At 44.7% G+C, this 20,760-nt stretch overlaps 1 protein-coding gene across 2 annotated transcripts in view; it reads right to left on the bottom strand.

Annotated features, from left to right (window-relative positions):
- KLHL22 (kelch like family member 22) overlaps window positions 1–20,760 on the bottom strand; it is a 482,095-nt gene that overhangs the window by 192,198 nt on the left and 269,137 nt on the right. For both annotated transcript variants that reach the window (XM_069619884.1, XM_069619883.1), the window contains 2 exons: window positions 7,390–8,108; window positions 6,376–6,568 (listed from right to left, as the gene is read on the bottom strand). In XM_069619884.1, coding sequence (XP_069475985.1) covers window positions 6,376–6,568; window positions 7,390–8,108 — 912 coding nt within the window. The remainder of the gene's footprint in view (window positions 1–6,375; window positions 6,569–7,389; window positions 8,109–20,760) is intronic.

Here is a 20,760-nt window from a genome sequence, read left to right as displayed (position 1 = left end):
CTCCAAGAAGTGAAATTCAATGAAAATTCACCCTTGAGGGGCATATAGATTTCCGAAACGGGTCCCCATTGATCGGAAGATGAATCGGTGGAGCTTGAGGCTAGAATTGACCGAAAAATAAGAGTAAACTATATGAAAAAACGCAATACGCAGTAAAGCCTGAGACTAAGCATGAGGACTCCAAGCACTTAAACGTGCAGTAAAAATCTGAAGATGGCTGCCAGAGGAGGGGCTAAGGTAAAAGGCAGTCATTGGCTGGGGGCAGTATGACCCAGAGACCAGTGATTGGTTATTAGGATTAAGACAGTTCAGAAACGAAACTGAAACTGCTTTTTATTTTTACCCAGGATTCCCATCCCGACGACGGGGAATATTCATGAGCATGTGAATCCATGCCAGACCCCATGCTGGAGAATGTGGGAAAGTCCAGGCCAGACTGGCTGGAGCCTTCCCAGTGACTGTATATTGTGGGTACACCCTTGGGGTGGGACCTGGGTGAATGGAGTGTGTGACCAATATGTACTTCTTGTTATGGTGTCTGGCTCATGGTATGTGACACAAAGACTGAGACAGCCCTGCCCGAAAACTGGTATGAATGCAGTGTGGAGTGCTGAATGGTTGGGTACTTGTCCCAATACACATTCCTTGTTTTGAGTGTCTGGAGGAGGAGAATGGCCTGAATGCACTGTGAGCTTGATTGGCTGCCTGTCTGCCTGAATGCTCTTCTGAATGATTGGTAGCCTGAGTGTGACCCAGCAGAGTGAATGAGAGACCAAACAGTATATCTGGGGACCTCTCACTGATGGACATTGTTCAGAAGCTGAGGTTGATACTTGATGCTTAACCTTAAAGCCTGCTGGAAGAAGAAGAAGAATTGCTGCTGCTGTCCTTCGCTAATCTGAAAGCTGCGTGACTGTCAAGGAACTGATCCAAGGAAGGACCTGGCTAGGAGACCTCTTCCCGAGCTACATCGTGCACCAGATAAGCTTTGCCAAAGCTCCCTGGACGTCAGACCCTCGAAAGGATGTCAACCAGAGACGGGGACCACTGCGGAATCACAAAGCGAAGTGCCCGGACATTGAAGTCCCATCATCGTCGACGACCAATGTCGCCGACCGGAGCAGCAGTGCGCCTTTGCCCAAGACATTTGATCCAAGGACTCCCTTGCTCATCACCGTCGACCGCTTTCGTCCTGCTGGAGAAAGTCAAGGCCGCCGATGACTGAGGAGAATCTGCCGGTGGGTTTCCCACCACTCGAAGACCACAGAGACGCTGACGACCAGAGGCCCTTGATGGCCAAAGTTATTCATCGACTCTTTGCAGTAATGAACACTCATCGTCGAGGTGCACCGTACGCCTCAGTTTGCAGGACGTTTTCGACCAGTCGTCAACGAGCACTGCAAGAACCGAAGCTGCTGCCACAACGACAGTGTTCATCCCTTTTCTTCACCGACTCTCGACGACCGTGGCTCCTGCATTAAAGGGAGTGCAATCAAGAACGGCCCATCAACGACTCACCGAAGAACTCTACGAAATCAGGTAGTTTGGGGTCGTACAACCTTTAGACGGAATCGAGACTATTGGGCATAATTGGACTGGGCTTATCAAATATGCTTCATTTACAGGTTGCCCAGGTTGGGGATGGGGGATCCTCACACAGAACTGTCTCTAGGTAGACGGGGGACTGTTCTGCCAATTGCTCGATTTAACTGGCTTTCATTCTGTGTCTATTGTTGATTCATCTTACAATCTGATTCGTATGCTATTGTGGGGCACTTAGCAGTGGACGCATTTCAAAGGAATCGATAGTTAAGAGTGGTACCACGTACACCTGTATATATTTGCCATTATAGTATTGCCAGAGTACAAAGTGTGTTATTGTGATTGTGTATATGACGTGAACCTTATTTATATAAAGATTGTTTTCACTAACCGTGTGTGGACATTCCTTTGTGGGTGCTTGGGGACTACACTGTACTTAAAAACCAGCCTGCATCACATCCTGAGAGTTAAACTTCGTCCATTGCTACCAACAATAGAGAATCTTGGCTGAGGTGCTCTGTGCTTCGACTCTGTTATATAGAGAGCAGGAGTACAGATAACCCCCCTCCAGTCTTTACACATGGCTATCTCCGCTGGGGAAGTGACTTTTTGAAAGAATGTAGGCAGAGTTATGGTTGCATTCTTGTGAAATTCCGATGCCACTTTTTGGATGAAGTGAGGATTGGTGGAAAGTATCACTTTGTCCTTCACGAACCGCAGATATGGAGGATCTGCTACTAAAGCTTGTAGTTCCGAAACTCATTTAGAGGATGTAATGGCTATTAAGAATGCCACTTTCCAGGTCACAAATTTGAGGTGTGCTGTTCATAGAGGTATGAAAGAAGTTTTCATAAGACCGGCCAGGACAAGATTCAGGCACCATACCGGTGGAATCCTTTTCTTGGAGGAAAAGTACGAAAGAGCCCTTTAAGAATGAATAGCCTGTTGCTCTAGAGAGCAGGAGATAAGCTTTTCCTTGTAAATCTAGAAATTGTTGCCATGTACACCTTTATAGAGGAGATCGCTAGACCTTCTTTTGGCAATTTGAGAAGGTAGGGAAGAACCTTTTGAGGCTTTATGGCCAGTGGTTGAAGGTTGGGCTGCTGTGCACACCATGTACAGAACCCTTTCCATTTGTGTTTGAGGGAAATGTTAGTGGACGAAGATCTAGCTGCGTCTAGAATGCGCTGGCAGTCTAGAGGGATGTTTAAGTGGACGGATTCGGCGTGATCAGGAGCAACACTGTTAATTTGAGGGAGATCGGGTCGTAATGTAGAATCAACCCGTCGTTCTGCGACAGGAGATTGGTGTGAGATCCTAGATGGATTGGATTGTCCGCTGCCAATTGAAGAAGGTCAGAGAACCAGGTTTGTCTGGGCCAGTACGGTGCTACCAGGAATATTTTGGAGTGATATTTGCATATCATCTGGATTGTTTTCCTGATGAGAGGGAATGGAGCAAACGCATGTGCGAACATGCCTGTCCATGGGAACGAAAATGCGTCCCCTTGAGAGTCAGGATGAGCGGTCCTGCTCATGAATTTCCTGCACTGCTTTTTGCACCGAGTGGAGAAGAGGTCCAGGGGAGGATGACCCCATGTCGAAAAGATTTTGGATATTTGGTTGTGTAGTTGCCATTCGTGGGACTGCGACAAATCCCAGCTAAGGGTGTCCGCTTCTTTGTTTTGTATCCCCGGGAGGTGGAAGACTTGAAGCAGAATGTTTTTGTGAAAGGGCCAGTGCCAAATGCTCTGTGCTTCTTGGGACAGGGTGTTTGACCGCGTTCCGCAGATAAAACATGGTGGCTGTGTTGTCCGCGAGGACTCGTACCGCTGACTTCTTGATTAGCGGGAGTAAGAATTTTAGGGCCCAATGTACTGCCCGCAGCTCCAGCACATTTATGTGGAGGACCGATTCTTCGGGGGTCCACAGGCCTTTGACTTGGCATTTGTCCAGGTGAGCTCCCCATCCCGCCAGGGAGGCATCGGTCACAATTGTGAGATGGTAGTTGGGCTCCACGAGGGGCATTCCCTTTTTGATGATGTTGTTGCGGTATGTCCACCATTTTAGTGTGTTTGAGAGAGTCTGAGAGATGGCACTCTTGTCTGATATGGATCCCTGGGTTTGGGAGAATCTGGTAGCCAGAAACCTTTGCACTGACCGCATAGGTAGCCTGCAGTAGGGTATTAGCGAGAAGCAGGAAGACATGGTCCCTAGGAGAGCCATGTATGTGCGCACCGTGACTAACATGTTTGGAGTGAAAGAATTTGTTTGGGTTATCCATTTTTTCACCCTGTCTGATGAGGGTCTGACAAGACTTTGGTTCATGAGGAATTGAGCACCAAGAACACCAAACGTTTTGAAGGAACTGTGCAAGATTTGGTGTAATTTATTGCAAATCCCAATTGTTGGAGAAGAGCTTCTGTTTGTCTCAGAGAAAACATGGTTTGCTGATATGTTGGACCTCGAACCAACCAGTCATCTAGATATGGCTAGACGTGGTGGCCCTGTTTTCTGAGAAAAGCTTCTTCTGGTGCTAGGCATTTTGTGAACGTCCTGGGTGCTGATTATAGGCTGAATGGAAGTACTCAAAACTGGTAATGGCTTTCACCGACATTGAATCTGAGATACTTTCAGTGCCTTGGGTGTATTGGGATGTGGAAGTACGCATCCATGAGGTCTTACGCGCCAGATATTCATGGGGTTGTATTGCCTTTATGAAGTCCTGAAGTGTCACCATCTGGAACTGCTTTATGATGTTTTTGTTCAGGATAAGATAAGATGCCACTTCCTGTCTGGTTTCTTGATGACAAAGTACCTGGAGTATACTCCTTTTCCCTTTGCCGAACAAGGAACTCTTTCGATCGCCCATTTCTTTAACATTTGACGCACCTCCTGTTGACGAATTTGAAGGTGCGGGTTTGACACTTAACAGGATTTGCGCGTGTTTGAATTCCAACAAGTGGCCACGCTGTCTACTAATTCTCTCTCTTATTGCTCGCCTATACGTGGACTATGTCCTCGTGGAGGTGGTGTTCTAGGAGGTGATTGAGCTCTTAGAAGTGTGTTCTGTTCCCTAGAGGGATGGCCTGGATCCCTTTGATGCTACTGACCTGGCGTACCCTGGTCTTTTCCGCATACATGAACTGCCTGTAGCTGCGGGGGTGGAAGCCTGGCATTGAGTTGCCCCAATAGTGACTGTAGTGTAGAAAGCACTTGCAGGGAGAGCAAGGATTGTGGGTGTAGAAGGGGGTATTGTGGATTCATACCTCCCATTCCAGACGGGGTTGATGGTAGAGTAGGTGTCTGAATTCTTAGAGGTGTGTTTTCTCCTCTTGACGGTAAGCGATCAGAGGGTTTGTCCTGAATAGGAGAGTGGGAAGTACCTTCCTCAGGAACAGAGTGTGTGACCCCTGGACAATCCTCTGGTGGGGGCTCAAAATCTGAAGTGATTTCATGCTGTAAAATGTCCTCTGGTATGATGTCTGGGTAACTTATAGGAGATCTTTCAGGATGAACATGTCCATGCTCTACCGCATCCCTTGTCTGGGTTTTTAGTAAACCCTTGGCGGATGATACACTGTCCTGTGTAGGTAACTCTGTGATGCTGTGACAGTGGTTGACGGGTTGAAGGCTGCATAGTCTTACTCCCGGATGAATGTGTTTTTTGGTTGTCGACGAGGTGGTCGGCGGAGGGTGCCTCGTGGACGACTCTTTTTCATAGGAGGATTTGCGAGACTCCAAGGACGAATGGCGTTTCTTTTTTTGCAGAAGACGAGGTCTTTGTGGACGACTTGGATCTGTGTTTGTCCTTCGTCGGAGAGGACCTTCTCGACGAGTATGACGTGGGTTTTGTCGACAGGCGTGAGCCCTTTTCCCTCGTTTTTTCCAATGGAGTCTTTGTGGACGGGACTTTCGACAAGTGTTTAGACACAGAATGGGACCCCTCACTGCTACCTGGTGTTTTCTTAACCGGGGAGGAGCGTTTGGCTTTATCGTGGCTCGTGGGTGTTTTTTGGCGCACCTGTTTTTTTGCCAACATTTCTTCAGACTTGGATCTCTGACGTGATGGCAACCTCTTGTCAGAGGGAGAGGTAGCTCTCCCACTCCTTGAACCCACTTCCGACACCAGGTATGCTCCTTCATTAAGCCAGCAAATTAGGCAACAGTTTCTGTCCTAAAGGGTTTTTTGAAAAAAACCCAGGCAGATTTCACATTCCTCCGCGGAATGGTTAGGGTAGAGACAGTAAAGACAATCTGCATGCATGTCGCCTTTGTACACATTTTTTAGGCAGCAAGTGTCACAAGACCAGAATAAGGACTTTTGGTCTGGATGTCTCCATGGTCTCGAACGGGACTGTACATGTAGCTGTCGGTTGCTCCGATGGAGAAAAAGGAAGAAATATTAATTCTTTTGAGGAACGCGATTGTCTCTCAGGAGGGAAGAACGCAAGGAATCCCAGCAGCTCGAAAGGCGGTTGAAATCTATGGGGTAGCTGCTGGGGCAGAGCTATACACTCAACGTCCTGTTGGTGGGGACCAAAAGCATCCACAAAGACATCGATCGGACACTCAAGGTGTCAAATTTTTTCCATAGGAAAATTACTAAATCAAAGTAACCGGGGATTCCCAGCATGACGACGGGGAATATTCACAGCATGTGAATCCATAAATGATCCAATGCAGGAGAACGATTTTTCTAGTCAGGAGCAGTATGTGCTAGGTTTGCATTAGGGTGGAGGGCACAGAGGGTTAAAATATTTTGTGTAGTGTTTATTGAGGCAATGTTCCAATACTGTACTAAGTATGTGTGCTGCAGTGTTATTTAACCGACCTCTCGCTCCAGGGGAGCCACATATGACCATGTGTTCGTTCTGGGGTCATACCGCTCCACCACCTTCAGCTCTTCGCGATAATCTCGCCCTCCGACAGCATACAAGTATTCTCCGACGGCACAGACACTGAGGTCAGCATGCTCTTGCTGCATTGACTGGATCTGGAACCATTTGTTGTGACGGGGGTCATACCTCAAAAACAGGCAAAATACCAAACCACATTACAAGATATGACACAAGCCACCTTAGGTCCATGCCATCTATTAAATGCCAAAACATCCCACAAGAGTATACAGGAAAGACAGCAGAAAGAGCAAAGACTGGAAGAGAAGAGCATCAGAAAGAATAGGGCACGAAGGATAAAAAGGTCACGAGGAAATGAGATGGGGTGAGGGATATGAGATAACAGCAAGAAGGTAGCCAGGGAATGAGAAGCAGCAATAAATAAGGTAGAGCTAAGAAAGCAAAACAGGAAGCAGGAGTGAGAGTTAGTATATGGGGTACAAGAAAGAAAGGGGAAAACAACGATGAAGGATAGAGCAAGAAATAATCAGTGTGAAGGGAAAGAAAGCGGGGAACAGAAAGGGCCAACGAGTGACAAGAAAAGGAAAATACCAAGACATGTTTTGGAGATGCAACAATATATGTAAAGGAAGAAGCAATGACAAAGGCAGGGTAACAGGTGGGAGATGGGAAAGGAAAATTCAATAAGTGAAAGGGAAGGCAAGCCAGAAGCTATTATGGGGGGAGGAGATAGAATGGAAGAGATATGATAAAGGATGATCAATAATGCTGAACAAAAGATAGGGTGACCAAAAATGTTATTTAAAGGGAAAGGAAGTCAAAGTGAATAGTAAGAAAAAGAAAGCGCAAAATACACAGAATGATGGTTGGCAGAAGAAGGTTAGATCAGTACAATGAATGATGGGACAAGCCTTATGAATAAAGCACATTACAGGATGGTAGGAACAGATATGCCAAGAACAATAAAATCATGTTCCCTGCTGCCTTACCTCCAGCACCTTGCCTCTGCCCGATAGCCTCGAACATTGTTGTCCCCACCAATAAGGTATGCAAAATTGTTCAGCACAGCAATCCCTTGATTGGACATTTTGGGTGCCTGTGAAGCAGTCAGTTGCTTCCATCCTCCCGACACAGGGTGCAGGAACTTTGCTTGATCACTCAAGACTACATTCGAAGCAGCATACATTCCCCCGAAACCCACCAGGCAGCAGTACTCAGACCTGAGCTCAGTCTCAGGACCCTGCAGCAAGGGCTGCAGGCACTCCTTCCTGTGGTACATCAATGCACCGGACACCATCTCCTTCAGAGGGCATGGGCTGAGCTTATCGTGCAATCGCTGTAGAAGCGGAAGCTCCATCAGGGGGAAACGGACTGTCTCTAGCAGCCTAGAGGGCTCCATCAGTGATACCTGGTCTGTGTCCACCTGCTCCTGGGTGTAGTGGTAGAGCAAAGCCCCTTCATACACTTCGTTCTCAGATTCCACCTCCAGGCGGTTGCTGCTGAGCAGGGAGTAAACTTTTTCCAGGGGGAATTGCCTGTAAGTCTTTGTCCTGGAGAAAGAGTTGAAGTTTTTCAGGATATAAGTATCAAGTTGATCGCTGAGATGACTAAGGTCGAACAAATCCGCTAGCCGGTACAGTTCCAGGATGTTCTCCTCATCCACCCAAGACATTAGGAAATCGCAGCAGAAGGTGATCACCTCTGGTATCTGCAAGAGTCAAAGAGCAGTACTTTACCACGTTATTTTCTCAGTTTTCCTATTTCTTTTGCTATAGTCCATTAATCTCCCTGCTACTTCCTCCCCCCCTTCACAGACACATTAGGCAATGTCACTAACACACTTTGATGAATGGCGTTCTATGGCTAGGAGTATAAGAATCTGCTTCATACATGTATTCTTAAATTGTTTTTATTTATTTAATCTAATACACTTACAGATATAGTGCTTTGTATATACGACATAAAACATCATAAGATAACACAATAATAAAAATGATAATAAACAAACTGCATACATACAGTTGTACACAAAAACACATGACAGAACACCAAGTGACTATCCTATCGATCCTCACTAAAAATACCATGCCAGGAAGATAACGTGGTTAAAACAGCGATCATTTTATCAATTTCATAAAATTACAAATATCTCTTGCATTTCCAATAAAATGTAACCATAAAATAAATAAAATGTGCATTATTCCCACCCATAAATTGCAACCATAGCGGAGCCAACTCAGTGCAATCCATTTAATTATTAAACATCTTCAGGTATTTCTCTCTTAATATGCTCAGGACTTCACAGCCAAACCTAATATGTTCCAGAGTTTCAAGATCATCATCACCACATAATCTGCATAGTCGTTCTGCACGGGGCATCACCATATATCCCTCCTTAATCTAAAGAACATCACTAAAATAAAATTTTAAAACCAGAAATTTTCTAATCACATTACAATTAGGAAATGCTACAACATATGCTGGTCTAGATCGCCGCTCTCGAAGATGAGAGATAAAGGGGCCGCTATCTGACTTACAGGCTAACTGCATGAGATGACTCTCATAGCTGTAACTGTGTAGTTTACATTTTAGCCTACCCTTAATGGTTAGGAGAGATGTGGCAATCTCAAGGCTATTCAATCCAATGTGTTTTCACTTAAGAACATTATCAACACAGATACCTAGATATTTGTAACATGTGACTGTCTCTAATGTTACACCATTCAGTGACCATAGAGGGCAACATCTCTTCCTTTCATTAGCTGCAAATATCATATCTTTACTTTTTGATATATTTACTGTGAGACCATTTTGGACAGCATTCCTCCCCAATGCACCAATCATCGCCTGTAAACCCCTTGTGGTATGATCCAGTAGTGCTAGATCGTCGGCATAAGATAAGCAACTTGTACATTCCGTGTCAACCTTAACTGGACAATGATTTAAGTCAACAAAAGCTTCATTAAAATCAGTGAGATACAAATTAAAAAGAATCTCTGCGAGAGTGCAGCCTTGTTTGACTCCTCTGCTAGAGGGGATTGCACATGATAGTTTACCTTTACCATCTAGCCGAACCTGTAGGCTTGTGTCTTTATGCAAAAGCATTATCATCTTCAAAAGCCCAGATGGAATATTCCAAGCCACCAGTTTCTTCCACAGCCTATTTTTCAGCATTGTGTCGAATGCAGCGCTAAAATCAATAAAACCACAATATACTGCAGTCTCCCGTCTCAAATTGGAATATTTAACAGCAGACACAAGGGTGAAGATGTTATGTATTGTCGATGAATTTGTCAAAAGCCAGTCTGGAAAGGGTATCTGTGTTGATAATGTTCTTAAGTGAAAACACATTGGATAATGTTCTTAAGTGAAAACACATTGGATTGAATAGCCTTGAGATTGCCACATCTCTCCTAACCATTAAAGGTAGGCTAAAATGTAAGCTACACAGTTACAGCTATGAGAGTCATCTCATGCAGTGAGCCTGTAAGTCAGATAGCGGCTCCTTTATCTCTCATTATTATTCACTTCTATCCATTCAGACAATTCGGTTAAAAGAACCCTAGCCAATATCTTTGCCACAATATCAAGCATGGCAAGCAGGCAGTAGATGTGGGCCTCTTTTGTATACAGGGAGAATATGGCTTTCATGCCACGTTGTGGGTAGTATACTGGTCCGGCCAATATCTGTGAACACTATATGCAGGGCGACTTCTTCAAATGTTCAATTAACACAGTTATGTCCAGAGTAGAGGCAGTGCATGTCCAACCTACTTCCGGAATAGTCACTGGATTAGCCTTACCTTGCGCAGATCCTATTGTAGATGTAATATATTCAACCCAATCCCCCTCAGCCACCCTTTGACTTGGGACAACACCTTTAGAACATTGTCTCATGAATTCCCAGATTTGTATTCCATCATTAGATTTAGCAAGATCAGCAACCATCTGTTTTTTTTCATCCCAAGCTTTATGATTTTTTAGCCACTGATGATATTCTTCATTTACATTTTTGATTCCATCATTAATTAGCGCAGTTCTAGAGTAGCCTACAGCAGTATACAAATATGACTTGACGACTATTCGCAAATGTTTTTCCGCTGCAGATATCGCCGGATCAAAATCAATACGTTTGGTAATAGATTTACTACAACATTCAAAAACACTTTTAGACTGCCTTTGTTTAGTTATATGTTCCCTGATGGATCGAGCCAGTAGGGTGATAGATTCAGCGATAGGCGTTTGAGAGATGTTTATGTTCTCACCGAACAGTTAGATGAATTGAGGTAATAAACCTATCAACACTTCCTGCCCTTTTATCAGGTTATGAGGATTCCATTGTATACGATTACCTCCCTGATTAACAAATATGTCGCTGTTTAGGTCACACTCACTAGTTGGTATTTTATTAATTTCTGGACCCAACAGGACACATAGTGGGAGATGGTCGCTTTCCTCTCTAGGGACAATCGCCATGTCAACTACATGTGCATATCCAGGTTGATTAATAATAATCAATTGTCGAGGAGCTCCTACTGTCAGTGAGAGTAAAGGCACGCAAGGAATCACAGGCACAGAGGCCATTTAAGCACAGAGCTTCATAGGACTTAAATAAAGTAATCCACAATCGAGTTTACGGTTTAGCCGCACTAAATTTCACAGGTGCAGATTTCATCTGCAACAATAAAGAGCATTCAATGACATCGACCTATGAAAAACGGCACCGATCCGCCAATTGTATCAAGAAGACGTTTTATGGTGCTAACATTTTGTTTGGTGGTCGTGCAATTAGGAGGATCTTATACATTTATCAGGATGAAGGATCGCTCATTACAGAATATTTTCACCCCAAGGATATAATCTGTGGTGCCGAGCTACTCAAGGATCTGCCATGAATGTCGCACAGATACTATAACACCGCCCTTAGGATGGCTGTGTAGACCTGTAGTGGCTACTTTCTGGATCGTATTCCTACCGTCAAAGGAAATAGGCTTGATGAGCCACGTTACCTGCAAGGCAATAATCAAACAAGTCCATCACTGACAACAAGCCGCCTTCTTCAAATAAGTGGGCAAATCCCTGTGTATTCCATGAGCATAGGCATTGTTGTCATTGCCACAAGAACAAAAATGTGCTTTGAGGGCGACAGGCAACCACTGCCAGTAGCCATCACTGGGATCAAGCCCATCACTATTTCTTGTGGTCCCAACTTGTGTCACCACCGATCCCTTGGGAAGTGGAACAGCTCCAGATACTATGTCAGAAAGATCTGCCACAGGGCCAGCAAGTGTAGAATGTGGTGCATTTATAGCATTCCCAGGCACACATATTGCAGATGATGGCCATGAAGTAGCTTTAGACAGCTTCTGTAAGCAGATTCCGGACACAGACATACTATGTTTAACAGATGCAATCTGCACAATCTTAGTTGTGAAACCCAGTCAATAGAGCTCCATCTCATACTTCAATACTCAAGTGTTAATTCAGAGCAAAACCAAATATTAGATATACTAAACCGTGTATGTTCAATTTGATCAACGATATTAATGCCATCTGTTCGAATAACTCGTAACGCAGCAACTGCATGAAATATGTCAAGTATTCTTGATCTATTTATCGAAGGTGTATAGTCCTTGCTAAAAACGGGTTGAAATTGTAATGCTTTTATTGTGCTGGCAGTAGGGCAGAGGGAAGAAGAGACACCATTGCTCTCAGAAGGTGGATGGGCCGGAACGACCAGTGATCAAATTATGTAGTTTGAGTCGCCTTCTCCGGTATATTTGGGTGAGTACTGGATGGAGAACTTATTTGCACCATCCTGGACCATGAAGAATTATTTCCATAGGTGTCAGACCCAGAAGGAGGATCTATTGGAGGTAGTGCAGCCGTCTTAGCCATAGTAGCAGAGACAAGAGCTACAGGCAGAGTCAACACTACCTTGGTCGCAATTGCAGGCATCGTACAACTAGAAGAGCCATCGGTATGAGGCAGTATAGATAGTGCACTAGGATCTGTGATTATGCAGGCATTTTTCCTGGCATTTGTTCTCCTAGCATACATGAAAGCTTGAAACACTGGTTTCACTTTCTTGTTGACAGCTACTCATTTGGATGAAAAAGGACGCCCAAAAGTAGCGCTAGGTGCATTAGAAGAATTGACATTTGTCTGCGCAAGTAAAGGCACAGAAGTAATGGGATAATATCCTGATAGCACGGTATTGCTGCTTTGATCTTTTACAGATTTACACATTCTATTAATACTTTTGTGAAGAAGAATGGATTGGAGATCAATTTTGTTTTCCATTTTCTAACATTCTGTGATTAGGGTAGTAAGCAGGCATTCAAAGGTGAGGAACATGTCCTTGGAAGGCATGCTTGTTGAACTAATGTCATTTGTGTTTGGAAATATAGGGAGGTCACCCATAGCCACATAAGAGTTGTTCAGGTTATCACTAAACTTTGTAACAGGAAAGACCACCACATTATTATTTTCATCATTGATCACTGTGATGGCATCAGGGATGGCAACTTTGGCTGATTCAGTGGAGGGGCATTTATCAAACAGAATCTTAGTGTCAATACTGGGAAGATCTGCAGAACTTGAGATATTTAGCGAATCTCCCGTGTACCCCACTTCAGATATATCAGAAGCAGCGACAAAGTAAATTCCAGAATTACTTATGTCACCAGTTACAGAACTATGAACCATAGCAGATATCCTCAACTCCAGGGGACAGAGCTGGCAAAAAAGCTGGCATAAGGCCACCGCTACTAACTACAGTATTCACTTGTGGGCTGCTACTGATAACTGTCTCACAAGGGAAGTCCACAAAAGTAAGCAAGTCAGGTAGACCACACTTCTCGTCCTTCTGTACAAGTTAGATCTCCCTTCCCTTCTTTAATATTTTAGGTGAAGAATGGTCGGGACATATCGAAACTGATTCAATAAATTTCGAGCCTAGACATTCCAATGATACATTCAGCTCAGCTATAACGTCTTGTGTAGCACACTCTTCATCAATTTTAGCCATTGCCGTGGATGCTACCTTCAGAAAGGATGCAGTCATTTTATTAGTGTTCAAAACAGAAGCAGCTCTTGTGATTACTTGAGGGGGAAATATACGTCTCACTCTCCTAGATGCTTTAGATATGGATGACATGGGCCTTAATAGTATCAATGCCATCCGATTTACTTTCACCTCTAACTACTTCCACAATCAGAGTTAAAGGCATGATAATTAGTTGTGCAGTAGCACGCACCGACAATTGCTATGCAGTGCTTACAGTCACAACAGACAATGCACGTAGTGCAACAGATTTAACAATGGAATACGTTAAACACAAAGACAGCAGAAAATTGCCACCGGAAGATGGATGATCCACAGCAGCAAGAGCGAAGCAAAACCAAAAAGCGCAAGGCAGCTAATTAGCTTTTAAGAGTCAGCCATGTATCCAGAAACATGTAAACATATACAACAATACTTACTTGCTCACATCACACGAAAATAAAAGATAAAGCATCGTAGGATACCGCAGAAAAGAGCGTTAGATCACAGTTAAATACCACATATTATCTACACATCACAGCAGTCCACAGCAGTCCACTCATCCAAACAGCCAAACCGCACTCTTCAGAGCGCACTTCCGGATGAGCGTGCGCCGGATGCGCGCAGGCACAGATTAATATACTTTTACGGGTTAGTGGCCAGGGTTTTTCCTTAAGGTGCTGCAATACAATAGAAATACTGGTCATTTATGCTTAAGGCAAGACCTAATAAGCTACTATTTGGCTAATAAATCCAGGCAGACAACGGACCTTGAGGCAAAATGGTAAAAGTCCAGAAGTCCTCCTTTGTTGGAGTAATCCAGTAGATAAGCACCAATTACAGTCTAACAGCACACTTCAGAGTGTACTTCCAGATGTGCGTGTGCCGGAAGCGCACAAGCACAGATTTATATACTTTTCCGGGTCAGTGGGCAGGGTGTTTCCTTAAGGTGCTTGAGGCAAAATGGTAAAGTCCAGAAACTCCTTTTTGGGGTAATCCAGTAGATAAGCAGTGATTACAGCCGAAGAGCGCACTTCCGGATTCACTTTTCAATTCCTGCTTTATTTTCATATGTGGAAAATTATAATAATAATAATAATTAGGCATTTATATAGCGCTACGAACCCTCAGGTATCTGAGCGCTGCTCATTATTACCCACGGTGTGTGGTGCTCATTTATCGACCTCGGAAGGATGAAAGGCTGAGTTTGGCCTTGCCAGGATTCGAACCTGCGTTAACAGGCTCTGCACGGATGTCAAAGCGAGCGCTCTACTCGCTGTGCCACTTGACCGGCTATAGGTTTAGACCCAAGCACCTGGCCAACCAAATGATGGTATGCACAGGTTTGAACCACAACAACAACACATATTCCAAATACATACGTGAAACTATTAACAGCCCACCAATCAACACATTATTTGTAGTCACAATTATAAAGCCTAGACCATCAAGATGTCCCCTGTAAAGTCTCAATCATAGCATCATGCCATTCAAGATATTCCATTTACAACCCCAACTATAACTCTCAGCCAATCAAGATAACCCATGTACACATTCAATCTTTGAATGAATCATGACAAAAATATGCATGGCTGCTTCTAAGCAGCCACATCAAACTTTAAAATGAAGGCTAAAATGATTGTCAACTAGGAATAAAAAACATTTTCAGACAAAAGAAAAATTTAAAATAAATGTTTGAAAATAAAATATGCAGCTAACCAATAACAGAGATAACCCACTGACATATAGCGCCAATCAATCAAATGCTCAACCCATCACATCTGCAGTGGCGGTTGACACAACTAGAAATCTGATTTTATAGGCGATGTGCTATTTCTTTTGAGATGTCTATCTCACATGTATCTAGTGTCAGTCCATCAGCGTACTGTTAAAAATAAACTAACTGCATGTCAGCGTTTCACCACTAGCTCGTGGTGAGTAGCCTCTGCCCCACTAGGGCCTTTTAAAAATCATTTTGTGCATTTACTTGTAACTGCAGCACACCTTGCACACAGAATCCCTCTCCCGACCGGTTCCCTGATCATTCCCTCCACCCGCTCTCCAGCCAGGGACGTCACTTCACCAATATTCTAGGGGTAGCGGACGTGACATCACACGACCACTGACCCCCTGATGACATCAGAGGAAGTGATGTAATTTGACCCCACCCCTAAGTGATGGCAAACAATCTTCTGATTTTTCAGATGCATCTAACTTTTGTGTTTCTAGTCACTCTCATTTTAGCCAGACATAAGAACCGATGCACAGAGGGAAGCATGATTGTCCACAATCACTCATTTTGGGAACATCCTTTTCCAGATTCGATGTGGGGGTCTATATGTAAAAAATACATAATGCAGTATTTGTAACAGGGTAACCGAAATCTCCAACGCAGGCTACAGCTAGTGTATGAAACATCTTTAGACCAATGGACACAGAAGTATGCGTTATCTGTAGAGTTGCTGTGTTAAACAAGCCAAAAAAGCACCGACCTAGGGAGCCGCGTGCTGCTGTTTACCAAGGAGCAAAATACTGCATGAGCAAGGCCTGAAAATTAAACCATTGGGCAGTATTTAGCATTAAAAAAAAGTTCCCTGGTTATAAATGAATCTATGAGTCAGCTACCACTACAATCGAAGAAACCTATCAGACTGGTCTGCGTACACACAGGGGAGTGCACCTGATAATGTTATCTTTGCTGGAGTATAATACCTGGGAAAGGTGATTACAATATACCCAAGAGCCCCCATAGCTTTTGTTATCAAAGTGTAATACTGGGTTCCAGAGGACTTTTAGAAAAATAACATTGAATGTAATATCATTGATGCAAACATAAATCCATAGCACCACACAGTTATTTTAAATAGAAAACACTCACGAGTTGCTTCTCACTGGCAGACTTCAAGACGCGTACTACACACTACCCCTTTTTGTCGGACCCAGTGGTGCCCAATGGCGTAGCACAAGATTTGGCAGTTCCCCTGTGAGCCACGCTGTGCCCCCCAACGTTCTTAAAGCACAGGGCACGCCACACCCTGGGACCCCGGGCCATCACGTGTGGGCAATGTCCATGATGATTATGCAACTACAGGGGCTTGCACTACTACTGCAAGTAAAAGAAGTAGAACAAGTTACTTGCCCTGGGTAACGTTCTTTCGATTGGATGTTCTTCCCACGTATTCCTCATCTTATAATTATCTCTCCAGCTTCAGCTGCTTCGGAAATTCTTTTCAACAGGGGGCGCTGTGTGCTATTCTCGTTGTGTCGATGTCCCTCGAGGGCCTCTGTTTGACTGTCGACGTCATCATCAGTATAAGAAGCGCACACAGGGCCCGTTGGCTTCTGTTCCGTTTTCTTCTCCCCTCCTGAAGAGGAATTACCAGGCGTACCATAGACCGTAGGCTCACAGAAAACGTTAAAGTGTAAGAACACGTAAATTGTACAGCAGGGTAGGCTAGGAGGGTCAATGAGGAAACCGTGGGAAGAACATTCAATCAAAAGAACATCTAATCAAAAGAACGTGAGCAGGGGTAAGTAACTTGTTCTTCAAATGCATTGTGTCCTCCCACGTATTCCTCATCTTATGATAGAGTCCCAAAGCAGTAATAATTTGATAGTGGAGTACTAACTGAATGCTGTTCTAATCATGGACCGAATGAAGGACTGCTTTTGCAAATTGTCCTCCCTGACTGGAAGACGAATCCAGGCAGTAATGTCTCACAAAAGTATCAATAGACGACCAAGTGGCCGCTGAACAAATGTCTTTGATTAGGACACCTCTTTGAAGAGCACATCCCACAAATGCTCCTTGTGGGATGTGCTCTTAGGCCTTCCGGCGGTTTCTTACCTGCTAATCTGTAGCATTCACCAATAACCAGGATGAACCATCTGGATATGGTTTGTTTAGTAACAGCAAGACCCAATTTGGGGCCAATGAATAATTGGTCATTTTGGCGAAATGTGGCCATTCTAGATATGTAAAAACTGAGAGCCCTTTTTGGGTTCAAGCTATGTAATCTTTCCTCCTCCTTTCCCGGATGGGGAGGTGGATAGAAAGTTGGTAAAGTCATTTTTTTGCGACAAGTGGAAGTCAGAGACTACCTTCGGCAAGAAAGAGGGTTTCACTTTAAGAATAACTTTGACTTTATGGAAAACTGCATGAGGAGGTTTACAGGAAGGGCCTGCAACTCGCTTACCCTGCGGGCTGATGTTATAGCAATAAGCAAAAGAGTTTTTAATGTCAAAGGTCTTAATGGCATGAGTTTAAAGGCTCAAAAGGAATGCATGTCAAAATAGTAACACCAGATTGAGATCCCATACAGGTATATTGAATGGAACTGGTGGAAATACATTAATAAGGCCTTTTAGGAATTGAACAATCTGAGGGATCTTAAAATATGACTCCTCCTCTGAAGGGAGCTTGAAAATAGATAGCGCTGCCAGGTAACCTTTAATTGTTCCCATCTGAAGCCCCAGAGTTGCCAAATACAACAAAAAGGAAAGCACCATAGGCGTGTCACATAGAAAGGGATCCACATTCTTATCCCTGCACTAGCTGCTGAACCTGTACCAAAGACAGCAGTACAAAGATTTTGATGCTGGCCTTCTGGTCGAAAGCAAAACCTCCATTATGTCATCCGGGATGGTCCCAATCCTTGTATCTCAACCTTTCAGAAACCATGCGTGAAGGCAGCGTGGCTTGACCTCCGAATGGAGAACTTGACCTTCCTCTTGCGAGAGAACATCCTCTGTTTGTCGAAGACGCGTTGGAGGGCAGATGGACATATCCAGAAGGTCCGGGTGACACATCCTCCTGGCCCAAAGTGGAGCAATTAGAATCATGGATTTCCTGAATTTTCTCAACCTCCTGATTACATTTTGTCCTTCTGAGCCAATCACAGAAGGTTCTGAGAGACTATGCTCAGAATGTTCAAGTGGTCTGACATTCTGCCTGAAAACTGGGTCCATTGAGTCCCGAGAGCTCATTGGAGGGATCTCATTCTCAGGCGAGCCTCTGGCACCAGGAAAATTCAGGATGCCATGAGACGGAGCAACCTCAAAAAATAGGATGCTGGAAGATGCTGGGCACTCTGGAATTTGGTAATATCTGCAGACTGTGTTGAGCTCTCACTTCGGGTGGCAAGCATCCAGGACTCCTCCAATGAATTGGAGTCTTTCAGATGATATCATGTGAGACTTCTTATAAATGAGGGAGAAACCCAGTTTGTGGAGCGAGTGGCAGGTTAAGCGGAGATGTTCGCGGGTTTGTTCGGGTGAACAAGCCCTGATCAACCAATCGTTCAAATAGGGTTAGACGTGAATCCCCCCTCTCCTGAGATTCGCTGCCAACACCGCCATCAAGTTGGTGAAAATTCTCAGGGGGAGGTCAGCCCGAATGGCACAACTCGACACTGATAATGAGAACCGCCAACTGTGAACCCAGGTACATTTTGTGCTTGAGATGCACAGACACATGAAAGTAAGCATCCTGAAGGTCCAACGATACCATCCAGTCTTGGAGATGGAGAGCCTGAGGATTTGGGAAAGGGTAACCATTTTGAAATTGTCCTTCCTGAGGAACTTGTTCAGGTTTCTTAAGCCCAAGATGTGTCATGATCACTGTTTCCAAGGAGCCGGGACCAGCCCAACGTCCTTGGAAGTAGGCCCCTAACCCTAATCCTAGGCACCAGCCGGTCCCTACTGGGACCTTTTGGACCCTGTCCTGGCACCGGTGGCACCAGGCTCATCAAAACCATCGGTCCCGGCACTAGAAGCGCCGGGCTCATAATTGGTGTGAAAGTGCTTGGGTGGACTTACCTGCGGCAGACCATGCTGCTTACTTACCAGCCACTTAGAAGCCCTCTGTGAACAGGAACTACTTTCTTACCTGGGTGGGGCAGCTCCACTCCCTGGATACAGCACTGGAACTCTTCTGGAAACTGGAACTCTTTTCTTACCTAGGCGGGCCGTGGAAGAAGACGCCTCATCACTCCAAGGCTATTTAAACCACACCCGATAGATGAAACGTGCTTCGCGTTATTCTGCATCTGCAGCAGAACGCTCACCGAGTCTGTTCCAGCCTTTCCTCTTTCGATCCTGAACCTGCAAGAATTATACTTACCATTCCTGTATCCAGTCAACATCAGCACCTGCAAAAGACAAGAAACAACAGGTTAGCAAGACAAACTTTACACACAGTGCTTTCTCACCTGATCCATCAGCAGCGGCCGTGTCTTCACGCTGCACCTTCGCCTGCAAAGACAAAAGCATGGTTATACTTACCGGCACGCCGTGAATTGCGGATTTCTTCATTCTGCATCGCCGCCTGTGAAGACAAAGTTTAGTTAGCATTCCGCTAATCTCCGGCGCTGCAAATCAACATCTGAAAGACAAAAGAAAAAGACATTAAGCAGGTATTTACTCACGCCCATCGCGCTCGTCGCAATAAAACGCCTGCGAATACTCCGGCGTCTCTTTAACACGAACTAAGCTGCAAGGAAAGAGACAGTTCGAGCGCTTGCCATACTTACGAATTTCCAGGCGCTTCACTCCATCTTCCATCCCAAGAGTCCTGCAATACATAAGGGAAAAGCATTATACAGAGTCTTCAATATTAACGTGCCACGCATTTAAAGACTATAAAGACAAAAGGTGTCCAGAAACTCACCGCTCATGCAGATAACGACGGTAACCATCCTCTGAATTCAAGAGGCCAATGTTTCACCAGTGAAGGAACTGGCAACGGCACCCTGCACCAGACGCAGATGGAGAGCCCAGCATTCACCTATCTAAGGTGAGCACGTTGACCTGGGGGGGCTCTACAGAAAAGCTGAGAAGAGAGAGAGAGAGAGAGAGGGACATTCAACAACCCAGGCCATTAACCCCCATATTCTTTCACCTGCAGAAACCTCACTCTTCGAGTTCGACACACAGTGCGAAGAGGTTCGACCCCAGAAGCCAATCGAGTCCTGCACATCACTTTTCGAGTCACAGACACCCTCCTGCCAAGACCCGCGCCTCCGTGGGAATCAGGTGAGCGTTACAGATGGGTCTCGATCCTCCGTCCTTTTTGGGAATCGGAAAGTATGGGGAATACCAATCCTTGTTACTTTCCACTACAGGTACATGTTCTATTGTACCTTTCTATAGCAGGGTCAACATTTTCTGCACAAGGAACGGATCTGGAAATTTGAAAGCGTTGTTCCCTGGTGGTGATCCTGAGGCCTTTGGAAAGGAAGGCAGTAGCCTTGTGCTACAGTTTCCAGTGCTCAAGCATCTGAAGTAATGCCCCGCCATTCGTTCAGATGCCGAGTAA

Source organism: Ambystoma mexicanum, chromosome 10, assembly GCF_040938575.1.
Source record: "Ambystoma mexicanum isolate Mex_15411 chromosome 10, UKY_AmexF1_1, whole genome shotgun sequence".
Classification (NCBI taxonomy): Eukaryota; Metazoa; Chordata; class Amphibia; order Caudata; family Ambystomatidae; genus Ambystoma; species Ambystoma mexicanum.
The sequence above is the reverse complement of the archived record's forward strand: the minus strand, read 5'-3'. Positions and strand labels throughout refer to the sequence as shown.